The sequence below is a fragment of the Neolamprologus brichardi genome, chromosome 13, assembly GCF_056152115.1.
Source record: "Neolamprologus brichardi isolate AB-2024 chromosome 13, ASM5615211v1, whole genome shotgun sequence".
NCBI classification, from domain to species: domain Eukaryota; kingdom Metazoa; phylum Chordata; class Actinopteri; order Cichliformes; family Cichlidae; genus Neolamprologus; species Neolamprologus brichardi.
This window is the reverse complement of record NC_142116.1, coordinates 2,449,150-2,463,088: the sequence shown is the minus strand read 5'-3', so window position 1 is coordinate 2,463,088 and position 13,939 is coordinate 2,449,150. Positions and strand designations below refer to the sequence as shown.

At 39.0% G+C, this 13,939-nt stretch overlaps 1 protein-coding gene across 1 annotated transcript; it reads left to right on the top strand.

Moving 5' to 3' along the window:
* Positions 1-8,157: 8,157 nt before the first annotated feature.
* On the top strand, positions 8,158-9,582 carry LOC148099874 (uncharacterized). The gene is made up of 3 exons (XM_087850491.1): positions 8,158-8,244; positions 8,715-8,911; positions 9,021-9,582. The coding sequence occupies exons 1-3, from the start codon at positions 8,158-8,160 to the stop codon at positions 9,580-9,582; spliced, it is 846 nt and encodes a 281-aa protein (XP_087706617.1).
* The last annotated feature ends 4,357 nt before the right edge of the window (positions 9,583-13,939 follow it).

Here is a 13,939-nt window from a genome sequence, read left to right as displayed (position 1 = left end):
CTCCAGGGTCTTCATCATATGGGATGTCAGGGCCACCGGCCTGTAGCTGTGGAGTTCCTTGAGACATGGAGTCTTTGGCAATGGTATAACGGAAGAGGTTTTCCAGAGCTGTGGGATTCTCCCCAGCCTTAGGCTCAGGGTTGTGCAGGTCTGTGCAGGGTTTTGCCTGAAAACACTCCATGTCCACACTATCGTTTTCAGTCGTTTTCACAGAGTTGTGCGTCCACATTGAAACGGCAGGAAACGCTTACGTTCCAGTACTGCGCATGCGTGAAACACAAGACAATTTCTCATTTCTGTCTGACGTTTATTTACTTTCCGGCTCTTTGAAAGGTTGCAGCAAAATGTTGAGTTTTTTGTGGAGTCCACAGACAAGGTAGGAAAATATATCAGTCAATAGTAGTTGGTCTTCAGGGTTTCTACTCCACTGCCGTTATTTCATACGGATCCACATTTCCAATGCACGCTATTTTTTGCAAGTACCGTCTCTTTGCATCCGGACACAATCTGTCTCTATACCAGCCTTTTTCTTTTGAACTGCTTTTAAGTATAGTTCATAGCAATCGTCCTTCCAACACAGTGTGTTTGTTTTGATTCGTGGCATGCTAAAATGGTGCCGCGCTCCCACAATGCATTGCGGCGTGACGTCAACTCCAAAACCCTATACTGAATGCTGTGGTTGGGGGTGGGGAGTAGTGACCAGGGTGTGTGGAGGAGGTGTGTAGTGGGTGAGGTGTCAGAGATGAGTTTGTGTTTGACACATCAAAAGGTTGCAGTACACCGACCCTCAAGGAACGGAGCTCAACACAGCTGTTGGAACTTAAGCCTGACATCCACCTAACCACAGCAAATACTAAATTTAGAGCACAGTGACCGCAACATGTTTCCTCAGGTTGGGTGCTGAGTTTTTGTTCGCTGAAATGTCGGTTTGTTTCGGCTCACACAGAAGACACACAGCTGTTCTTTTGTACTGCTTTTAAACTAAACATGCTTTGTGTGAAAGTCAAAGTCAGCTTTATTGTCAAACACCATAACGCTGCCATATACAGGAATTTGAAATTGCAATGCTCCCGAGGCCCTCAGTGTACACTAAAACAATATAAAAATAAAAAGATAAAAATAAAATAGCAGTCATATGTACAACACAATACAATGCTATACAATCTTATATAAACAGCAGTGTCCAACACAATCATAGTTATTGTGGGAAAGTTCGTGTGCAAGTGGGAGTGGGGCATGTTTGGGGGGTTCAGAGGGAAGGGGTGAGTGCAGGTCTTGAGTTCGTGTGCGAGAGGGACTGAATTCAGCATCCTGAAAGCCGAATGGATGAAGCTGTCTCTCTGTCTGTTGGTTCTAGCCAGGAGGCTCTTCAGTCTCCTTCCTGATGGCAGCAAACTGAAGAAGCTGTTGGACGGATGAGTGGGGTCACCTGAACTGCAGCGGGCTTTTAGGGTGAGGCGGGTGCAGTAGATGTCCTGGAGGGAGGGAAGATCCTCACCTCTGCTCTCACTACCCATTGCAACTTTTTCCAGCAGGACTCGGTGCAGGAGCCACACCACACAGTGATGCAGCTGGTGACGATACTCTCAACGGTGCCTCTGTAGAAGGTGCTCATAGTTGAGGCTCTTGCTCTCCTCAGTTTGCAGAGGAAGCAGAGTTGCTGTTGGGCTTTACTGACTAGTGATGCTGTGTCTTTTGACCAGGAGAGATCTTCGGAGACGTGCACACAAAGACACAACACTGCCTCACTGACTTCAAAGTGAGCGTAAATAATCCAGTTTGTTGTGTAGGGAGCGCACGTTGGGTTTGTGTGGATTAGCCGCTAGCCTACTCCGGATGCCTCCATGCTTACCCCTCTTCTGTTTCCTCCCGCCTGAGACATTTCTACTGTGGGCGAGATCTAGTGATGGGGGTTGCTGATGGTAGATGCCTCCGAAGCAGTCTGCAGTTCCTCAGTGTAGCTTGTAGCTCTTTCGTGATTGAAAAGTTCATGGATTTTCTTCTCTTGATTTTGAGGAGCTCACGATTGTACGAGCATTGTGAAAAACAAGAAAAAGAGCAAAACAAAGACGGGAACCTTGTTTTGTCGAGACAGATCACAATCCTTCTGAGATCCCTTCCCAGACGCCTTAACGCCCACTCACACCCTGGGTCATCTGACCTCAGGAAATCACATGATAGGGTGGGGTTAGGTTTCACAATGAGCTCACCTGAAACCCTGGCTGATTGTGAACCACACCCGTTTTCACACCTTGGCTCATTTGATTAGGTAGAGGATCATCAGGGGGTCCTTTTGTCCCTCTTTGGGGGGAAACTCCCACTGGGTTTAAATCTGGGACTCCCCACCATTTGACCTTAGAACTGAAGAAGCTTCTCGGATGAGAGATGAAACATCTTCAAGTAACTTAAAGAAGTCCAGACGCTTTTCTTTCCAAGATCCTAGACTACGATCACCTGGATGACTGAGAACCTTCAACAGACAATGTTAATAGTTGTATATAACTATAAACACGGGAAGGCAGACAATGAAGGCAAGGAAACTACTTTTTTAAAAAGACGTAGGTAAAATTAAACCCTTGACCCTAGGGTTAAATAATGATGGTTAAAGGGGGGTTAAATAACAGTGTCACGGTCTGAGCTAGCAAACCGTGTGGAGAGGAGAAAGAATGCAGACACATGAAGCGGAGGTGAATGTTTAACAAAAGGCGAGCCTTTATTGTTGGCTACACAAACACCACAAAAGGAAAAGCAGGAAGGGAACTAACAATACCTAAACTGGAAACAGCTAAACGTGAAACTGGAAAAGTAGAACTAAGAAACCTGGAAATACAGGGGGAGATACACAAGGGAGGATGAACAGACGATCTGACAGGGAGCAAAGGAAAATGGCCAACAGGAGGGGAACACAGCTGTAATTAATCAGACAAAACGAGACCAAAAGGAGTGAAGCAGAAAACATTAACAAAGGACACGAGAGTATCAAAGGAAAACAGGAATCACACAAACAGAGAGACAGCGAGAACAGAGCAAATAGTGAGCACAGAGACAAGAGTAACTTAACACGAAACGTGGAACACGGGAAGACTAGATAACAGAAACCTGAGGACTAGAACTAAGAATATCAAGAATATAACATAAGCAGAAACCACGAATAACATGAATCAAGGAATATGATGAATCCACAAACAGACCCTGTGCCATGAAAAACTGTCATTTAAACAAGAGGGTTAAATAATAATGGAAAAATAATATCCAAACTCTATTTCCTCAAGAGTAGCCACAATGTGTTGCTGATGCATATACTGTGTTTTGGTGGTGGTAACTCCTAAATAATGGAGACATATATTTTCTCACTGGCATGAGGTAGCTGCTGTGTTGTTTCTTCTGTGGTGGCGCTGATGTAGTTTAGTCATAGGCAAGACATCAGGATGACGTCACTTACCTCTTCTCACTGATACTTCCTCTGTAGAATATTCATAAGAGCCTGACAGAAGTGCTCCTTATATTCTACATGGTGCCCTGTATTGTATGAACATCACCTTGTTTTTATCATTTTGGCTACATTTGACTTTCTTGCACAGCTTATTTCTCACACCATGTCTGACTGTGTACTTCAGGTTTCCTGGCAGAAAAGTCACACTGATGATGTAAAAGTCTCAAAATCTCTTTTATCAAAAGTGATACACTTGGCGTTATGAGGTTAAACACTAACCTCAAAGAAGGCAGTGATAGACAACACAGAGAAACTGCTTCTTCCATCTAGTGGTAAATAGAAAAAATGCAGGTAATTATTAGTAAGTAAGTAAGTAAATATTTCTTCAAAAATATTATCAAAATCTAATTTTGAACTTTTGCTATGAAATCTGGCATACTGAATAATGAAAGGCAGTGGCAAATGCCATTTCATTAAAAGTCATAGATGTTGTTCAGTAACATTGATAACAATGTTAAGATTTTTTTCATCTTAACATTTTATGGTGGTGGAGAATGAGCGAGCTAAGATCCTGTGGGATTCCAGATACAGATGGACAAAATGGTGATGATTGCTAACCAACTGGACATAGTGGTGGTCAGGGCTGGACTGGCCATCGGGCATACTGGGCATTTCCACTCGTGATTTTTAATTTTTATGGGCCGATGGAGTTTTATTTCTTTTTAACGGTATAAATGAACGGTGGTGGATTGGCCAGTTGGTCATGATCGACTCTGGGCTGGACCAATTACAGCCGAGGAGGTCGAACTTTAAAGTCGAGGTGAAAAGGAACACGATTTGTCCCGCACTACTTCATGAAACTGATCAGTGATCAGCTGATCGGCTTTTCTCTGCGCCAGAAAGAGGAAACCGGCGGATGTCGCGTTACACAACAGCAGCACGTTTAAGCTTGATCAGCTGTTGTTAGAATTTATTTAATGTTAATTTCTAGTATCAGCTGATGTTTGCTGGAGCCACAGCTGTAAAGCTGCTGCTCATGATGTCGGTTTGGATATGTGGTGAGAGGGAAACATGAAGATGAAACCAGGAGATGTTTTTACTGAATCATCAGAGCTGAGCAGGTGATGGAGAAACAGGTTTACCTTTTAGGTGACATGGATAAGTTGAAGTTATGAACTGTTTCTGAGAGACAAATAACACCAGGATCCTTTTTCTAAGTAGCTGACAGCTGGTAACTGTGCAGGGGCGGGTCTAGCAAAGTGTTGCCAGAGGGCCATGTAGGGCATTGACAGGGAAAGGGGGGCACAAAGAAACACTTTTCTTTCTTATTCTAATTTAAAATGTCTCGCTTTTAATAAATAATTATCTGCATCAAAGTTTTCATCTGATGTAAAATGTATACAAATCCATTATTGTATTCAGTAATTTTAAGTCTAGTATATATCCTAGTAAGTTATAGTATTCTTTCCTTTGGGAAGGTACCATCTGTGCAGTCTGCAATTCTGTTGAAGAAAGATGTTCAATCTATTTAATTACTGGAGAAAAATAACAGATTTCTGTGCATTTGTTTTATACGTGCACTAAATTAAAATCGGTTTTGTCAGTTAAGCATCTTGAGGCAGAGGGTGGGGGAGTGGTTCCCTATTAGTGAGGAATATGTAATTATAAATTAGGTTGTTTTATGTTTTTTTATAAGTACTGTTTAGAATAGCAGAATAGGGAGGGTGGTGTAGGTTTAAGTTTATTATAAAGGCTTTATGGCTTTAATACCTGGTGGGCCGGTCACTAGTCAAAATGCCCAGGCTGATTTTTTGTCCCAATCAGCAATGGTGGTGGTGAACAAGCAGAAGAAGACGGCTGTAGTGATAGACATAGCGATACTGAGTGACAGCAACATCAGGAAGAAGGAACACAAGAAGCTGGAGAAGTACCAAGGGCTCAGAGAAGATGTGGAGGGTGAAGGTGACGGTGGTCCCAGTGGTAATCGGAGCACTCGATGCAGTGACTCAGTCCTTTTATGCAGCGGTCCACAGCCTTTTTTGCGCCACGGACTGGTTTATGCCCGACAATATTTTCATGGACCGGCCTTTAAGGTGTCGCGGATAAATACAACAAAATAAAACTAGTACCGGTACCGAAAAAAAGAAAATTTATTCATAACACACGTGAAAAGACCCAGGAAAACCGAGTAAACGATAAAAACGATAACAAAATAACGCTGAAAACCGATAAAAACCCTGAAAACTATACATTTCACACCTGAGCCTCAACTCTCGCGGACCGGTACCAAACGACTCACGGACCGGTACCGGTCCAAGGCCCGGGGGTTGAGGACCGCTGCTTTTATGGACTCGATTCATTTCACAATTTTATTTGATAATTTCTCTCCCATTTTACAGTGTTAGTTGCATGTTATTTATTAAATAAGGAAATCTTTTACATTACAATGTTCTCTTCAGTTTAAAATTAGAAGGCAAATTTACTTCCATCTACAGAACCGTTCGTCTCTGCTTTTCCCTCTTTTTCTCTAAAATAATTGAATATAAAGCAGTGACTATGTTTTCCATTAAAAACAGTTTTGTTTCTTTGTTTTTTCTTTATGATGTTATGAACTTTATGGTTTGAATTGATGTTTGTAATGCTGTTGTGCTTTTTCCAGGAGGACTTATGAATCACATCACCGTGGCTGTATTTCACTAAAGTCCACAATGAAAATAAATATTTAAACATTTTAAAATTCATTATGATAATTGTTTTAATTTTGAGAATACTATTTAAATCTCTCAGCGCTCCAGACTTTTTAAATATACAATTGACCACTAGATGGAGCCATGGTGCTCTCCACCTCGTGTAGATTTGAAGAATCAGAGAAAATAATCCACAGTGTGAGCCTCTTGGCAATAACTCTGTAATAGTTTATGATATGATATTTTTCTGAGGCCACATGTTTTTAATAGTCAAGCTGAGGTCTACACTAGTGATTTTCAACCTCAAGCTACTCTTACTTTTCATTTTATGTGTGTGGATTTAATGTGGTGAGAACAGGAAAATTAAATTTATTAGAATTATGTTTCATGAAAGAGTTGCCAACTACTGTTTTCAAAAATTTGGTTACTGGAGTTTAATATAGAAAAAAGAAACGGAGTGTATTTATTTTTATACATGTGCCAGTGTTTGCAATGTTATTGTTTGTTTGTTCATTTATTTCAATCATGTAAACAATATACAAGTACATTTTGCAAAGAAGAGAAGAGAAAAAAGCACTATACAACATAAAGCTACATTTCAATGTTGCTTCTGCTGTGTTTCAGTTACATGTCGAAAAGGAGTGGGAAGAAATACAGACTTATTTAATCCCACCCCTCTGCCATAAGCTATCAGTCAATATTTAGTCAGTTACTGATATTATCTGTAGTAAAAACAGCAAACAGGTTTCTAAAGTAATATATACATCACATCATGACATGTTCTAAACATTGACTTAATTTCAACATTTTCCCGTTCTTTATAATTAAAGAAGATCATGTCTTTATATTTATGTACAGGGTGTCAGGAGGGTGTTTCAATTATTTTGCAGATTTAGTAGCCAGTGAGCAAAGTTAATCGTCATAGTCAAGTCACTGTTTTGTGTTGTGCTGGAAGACAGAGATCTGCTCAGGCTGCTGTACTCGCTCAAACTAAAGTTTAATTTATCAGAGACATGAAGTGGATTTAATACTTAATCCTAAACAAAGCTGAACACGAAAATAAAAATGGTTTGACTATTCTCATCAAAGCGTGTGAATGTGCTGCCACAGGGGCTGTGGGGTGGAGTTTATAACCCACCACAATTTCCTTTTTCTGATTCGCTCTGATAAAAATATCTTAAAAGTCAGAATGCTGAACTAACTATTGAGTTGGAAGCTGCGCTGAAGAAAGTAAGGCTGATGTTTACTTATATATATATTGAAGATACAGGAGGGGGTTACTTTATTCTTTTGTGCTTCCCTGTAAACAGCATGAAAGCTGCTTAAATGAAAACCAAATGAAAACATATTTATTGATTATGCTTTATTTCTGCTTAATTTTGTAACCAGGTTAACAGATCAAACTACAAAGGGCTTCCTTATAGGTAGTCGGGTACCAGTTTATTAAGTACAGCTTGCTAATGAAGTTGATAGTTTAGCTTTTTTTCATCTGTAGAAAACAAAATCAAGGGAAAACTGATTCATTAGTCCAGATGGCTTTGACTCAATATCGGACACATTTTTAGATGTTTTAATACCAGATTTTGTTACATTTTGTTTAAATGTTCACTAACAAAACAAAGGGTGTTTTTCTTTCCCACTGTTGCCAAAGCGCTTGCTCGACGAGGGTCAGATGATTGTTGGGGATTCTTTGTTTTCTCTGTGCTATTGTTATTGTAGGATCTTTATGTTACAATATAAAGAGCCTTGAGGCAACTGTTATTGTGATTTGGCATTATGTAAAGAAAACTGAATAGAATTTAAAGAAATTTATTAGATTCAGTTTAATTCAACCAGTATTTTGTTTTTCCCCTTTTGTTTTATTTTGGCACAATTTTCTCTAATATCTTGAGCTATAATTTCATATCAAAATAACAACAATGTTGATCTGCTCACTATTTTAACACCTCCTGTTGCACTCAGGCAGATCCTTTGGCAAAGAGAAGAGAGTGGGTAGAGCTTTTATAGCGGATCCATCATACAGAAAGTTGGCTGGAGATGGATATCTTCCAAATAATGTTCCTGATAAACGTCTGTTTCTGCCTTCCTTTGACTATGGCAGTGAGCTGTTGGGTGTTTTTTGTGGTACGTAAATGAGAGACTTTCATTACTTTCTATGTCTCACTCCTGCTGAACTAATTCACTTTTACAAACAGTCTAGTTTTATAAGATTATTCCACTTTTGTCACTTTAAAAGTTCATTTTCTGAGTTAATAGTTCATAAAGTTTAGTTCTGAATTCATCCGTCCATTTTTTTTCTGCTTCTGAAGTGGAAGCTTATCCTTGTCACAGTGTGAGAGGTGGAGTGAAACCTGTGCTGGTCACCAATCTTTCACTCTTTTTAATTCCATCAGAAAATTTTGCAGCTTTTACACATTTTTGAGTTTCTTATTTTTCTAAATCACACTAAAAATACTTTCTGGACACTTAATACAGTTGTTATTAAAAGACGACTAGCTCTCTACATCACTTTCTGTAAACATTTAAATGTTTAGTTCTGAATGTCATATTTATTACTGCATTAATGTGACTTGTTGCATTAATATTTTCTGCAGGTACGAAGGGAGCAGGTCTCCATCACCTACTACACAAACCTCCTTATCTCCAATCTGATCCAGTTCAGCGTGATAATCTTCATTTTGATCGTCAAAGGAAACCATGAACCAGATCTCTATCGTTATATTTCTCTTGGCATTTTGTGCTGTGCTGTGTTTGCTAATCTTGACTTCAAGATGTGCATTGCTACTGAAAGGTACCTGTCTGTCTTTCTCTGTGTGTATTGCATTCAATCATATTCTCAAGCGTCCCTCTGAAGATAAATGTCCTCCTGTATTGACCCGTATGTCTGTCTTGTGTTGCAGGTGTTTGGTCATCACCCGTCCACAGTGGAACTGCATCAGACAAACTAAATGTTCTGTGCTGCTCTCTGTTCTGGTCTGGATCCTGTCTATTATCTCTGGATTTCTTGTTGTATTCTTCTATATGATTTTCCCTGTGTTAATTTTTTTTAACCTCTTACCTTTTTTCCTGTTCGTCTTCACTTTGGTTTGGACCCTCAAAACTCTGCCTGCTGCCACCTCAGTGCCCACTGAAGAAAAACAGAGAATTGTAGGAACCTTAGTTCTGTTGTTAGTTAATCATTGTCTGATGTACCTTCCCCTGATCATCTTTTATATTGTATCAATTTCACTTTATTTTCTTGCTGATATTCCTGTCTTTCTAATCCACGTGAATATATTTCTATTCAGTCCTTTCATGGATGTGATTTTGGTTTTTGTGATGCGGAAAGACCCCATCGACAATCAGCTGTTGTCTCTGTGCTGCTACACTGCTGGAGAAGTAGCTGCAGATAAAATGCTACAGCTACAATGCTGCAGTGACTGTAACAGCACAGTGGTGTACACAGCACTGCAGCAGATGTAGCTGCACATAATCAGACAGGTGGTTTAATGTAGCGAGAGAGACAAAAGGGGAAGATTCTGTGAAAGAAGTAGATAAATTAAGTGAACTACTATTCTGCTCCTCTGTAATTTGTATTTCTTCACACATACTAAGAAAGAGTATGGTACATGAAAGCCTGGCTCACAGTCTCTGTTCTAGTTCATCCCAAAGGCTCTTTTAAGTTGTCAGGACTGTGTGCAGGCCAGTCTAGTTCTTTCACACCAATCACAACCCGTCTTTATGGACCTTGCTTTGTGCAGTGGTGAGTAGGGCTGCCACAAACGATTATTTTGATAGTCGACTAGTCACCGATTATTTTTGCGATTAGTCAACTAATCAGTTCATCATCCATTGGACATAAAAAGTACAGCTTATTGCACCAGCAGCATCTGCTCTTATATGACTATCATTAGCTTACAGCTTAAAGTGTTTAAGGTCTGTGCTAACTAAAAATAAAGACAAGAACATAGTTTATTAAACTTTTAATGACATTTGCAGATTGTTTTGGTGGAGTTTAATAAACTCAGCCGTCTGCTTCTTGCTATCTAAAATATAACAGGACACCGGAGTAAATTCTCGAGCATCTCACACTTCTGTTTAATCATTTTTTTTTACGTTTATTCAGCTGTGTGAAAACTATAACTTTAATCTCAGCCAAAACGATTTAGTCAGGAACAAATAAAACGCTGAAAAAAGCCAAACAATAACATTTTAAGTTATCTAAGTGACTTATATATCATGTTCAACCTGAGTAGCGAAAGACCGCAGTGGGTCTGAAAACGACATGCCGGGAGTTCGCTGTTCTCGCCGGCTCTAGTAAGCTTTGAACCCCCAGCTAGCTTTTGAGCTGGTGGGTAGCAGACGTCTCCGAAAATGTTGGAGTACTTTTACAAATATGTGATGTCTTGATAAACCGAGCAGATATTTGAAGTTTACACAGCTACATTCTCTCCTGAAAATATGTTAAAAGTTTATTTTGTGATCCAGAAAATAGTAATAAGAGTAATATTAAAACTAAGTAGCTGCCACTGTTGTTGGAAACTGGAATTGGCTGAGCCATGCTGTGAATTCTGGGGTAGGTTGGGCCACAAAGGATACGCCCGACCCATCCTTCAAATCTGGGGAAAAGTAGGACGCATTTGTCGGCTGCATTTGCAGAAGTCTCTGAATTTGGACAGCCTCTGTCGCGTTGCTGTAACTAAATCGGCCTTCAAATGCGGCCTCCGAAGGATGCATCCCTGAGTTTGGACATAGCTATGATAACAGAGTTGCTTCTTCTTCTTCGGGGGTTTAACGGCAGCTGGCATCCTTGTACATGCAGTGCTGCCATCTGCTGTTTCAGTCTGTTATTACACTCTTAAATCCTACTACTTATTCCTGCGTCTTTCAGGATCTTACAAAGCCTTAAACAACATGTCGACTATTAAATTTGTCGTCGACAATTTTGATAGTCGATGTAATCGTGACTAGTCGCCTAGTGGTGAGCAGTCTTCTGGACTTATGTTAGCAAAACTGAAAAGGCTATGCATTACTGTGACAGGGTCAGTCTTGAAAACATCTGGTTTGTGTTGACAACCTGTAACTGTTTTGAGTTTTTGTAAGCAGTTCTTAATTAAAATTCCTAATAAACACATTTTATTTTGAGTTTTTGTCACAATATCACCAGATCTAAGAGCCTCTGTTGCATTGTGTTCCAACACAAACTGTTATGTTGCTTTGGGAATTAAACAATCTTAATATAACCACTTCCTGTTTTCCATGGTGATCTTTGGTTGAGAGAGAGAGAGAGAGAGAGGGGAAGAGAGCAAGACTGATGGGGACATCAATCTACTGGAGAGTAAAACAGTTCAAAAATGTGAGATCATTAGAAACAAATGAACATGTGATGTTATTGATGTGCAGAATTTAGAGGTATGGGTGGCGGTAAGACTCGCCTCAGCGAGTGATAGGGATACGTTGGTGGTGGAAATGAGTATGGATGCTTCACTTATATTTACAGTCATTTTGCTTTGATGCTCAGTCAAATTTAAATGTCAGGGAACCTAAAACTGTGACTATGAGCGTGCAGAGGTTCCAGAGAAAGAAGTTTTGCATGTTCACTGCGATCTGAAAAGTAGGGACATTCTTCAATGTGAACAAAATGAAAATCTATGTTTTTGATAAAAGCCTGAAAATGTATGTGTGCATTTTAATCTTACATAGAATATATAAAATATTATATGAAACAGTTGATCTAAAACTCCACTTGTGACTTCCAGTCATGTAATATCATAAAATTAAAATATAAAAATTTAAATATTGTAATATTATTAAAAATATTCTAACACTAAAACAATTCAAGATAGCCTGTTTTGACCTTTGCCACCTGCTAAATCCTGTCATCAGGCCGTGAGCGCCACAATTTCCCCTGACTCTCCACAGCATGCAGTGCAGCGCTCACCTCAACAGTCTGGGGGTGAATATGACAGGGAGGTGTCTAAATACTGAGAAGAATTTAATTTGCACTTTTAAAAGTGATGTCTGGATGTTTTGGAGATGGAGCAAATCATTCAGACAGATATGAAGAGAAAATCTCCAAATCTGAACAAGAAGCACTCCCCCAGTGTCTCAGCTAATCCTGCACGATGTGTTAGTCAGCAGTGTTGAAGCTAGAGGACAGGACCAGCAACAATATACTGATATGAAAATGTCTATTTTGTTATAGTTTTGGGGACTTCTGAAGACACACTGTAAATTTTGCAACACTTCAGGAGATGCTGATAGATTAGCATCTGAGGTGAGGGGCAGATGGTTGTTTAACATGTTGAGATTTTCAGCTTGGAAGTATTTTTATGATTACAGCTTAATGCAAAGGACAGCCTCTTCTGCAGCTAGTTTTAAGTGTCAGGGGGAAATGAGGAGAGAACATTTTAAAATTAACCACAAGCAACAGCAGAAAGCAGACAAAAGTTAACGATGTGCAGTAGTAGTATACAAAACTAAAAGGCATGAATGAAGGAGAGTGAAGGCAAATTCCTCTTTATGTTCTTCTTCTTCGTGTAAAATCAATCTGACAAACACAATGAATCATCGATCGTCAGTGAGAAGTCACAGCAGCTCATCTCAGGTTTGCTTTTATGTTCAGCTTCAACTTCGTTTTGTCTTTGCGGTTTCTGTCAAGAGCTGATGATACTACAACAAAACAGTTTCAATTGATGCACACACACAGACATTTTCTGGGTCATCATATTTTGCAGTTTTGTCTGATGCTGCCAGCTTCTCACTGTTTTACAAATCTTTAATCTCATTACTTCATAGAAGCACGAACTACTGATGCTGACTGATGATAGATAACCATCTACTTTTAGATATCTACAGCGATCATGACAGTAGAGTGTACCACTGCCGTTGTTCATAGATAACCATGACACCACAGTCTGCTCCACATTCTGGTGATGTTGTAGAAGCCAAAGGTGATTATGTATGAATGGTTTCAGTGTCTCATATTTCTTTGTTTGAGTCTGCTTCATAAATGCCGGTGATGCTACCTGGATGATGTGACTGGAGCAAGAAGACAGTCTTTGACCTCATAGCCTCCAATCTAGGCCTCTACGGGCTCGTCTATGACACGTGCAGGAGATTTACATCATTAATAAATTTTATGCTTTATTATTTATAAATATCAGAATTATTGTTATTAACATGATGCATATGAATACAGATTGTTTATAAACAAAGATAATTTATTCTGTGTTAGCCTGTTGATTTATTCAGTACATGTGGGTTTTGGGGGATTTTATATTTCCTGTTTTTCTTTTCCTGGTTTGTTTCAGTTAATCTACTTTTTTGTTTGTAACCAAGTTAAAATTGCCATTTATTAAAATGTGTTGAAATGTTAAAATGATGAAATAAATGTTAAAGTGTAAATTAAAAACAAATTTTTTTTTTATTTGCATTATATTTGATTTCTTTGTGTAAGTATTGTGTTTAATTGTGAAGAGAAGTGAATGTGGTTGTGGTCAGTAACCATACTGTGAGATGTTTTATATGCAAAAGGACACGTTCTATAAATCAGACAATGACAATTCACTCTACATGATCTCAATGATGTAAACTGGAACAGGAAATCATTTTTTACCTTTTATGAATGTAATATTTTTATAAAAATGAAAAATAAGTCAATAAAACTCCATCGTACAATCCAAAAAAAGCAATAAAAATAATTATCTTTCCGTGTGTACAAAACAAAGCTAAATGAACAATAATTCACATACTGGTAGATTTTTACGCAGTACAATATTACTATTTATGCATAACACTTAAAACTTTATTCACCTTTCCTCAGCAGATTAGCAGAAAA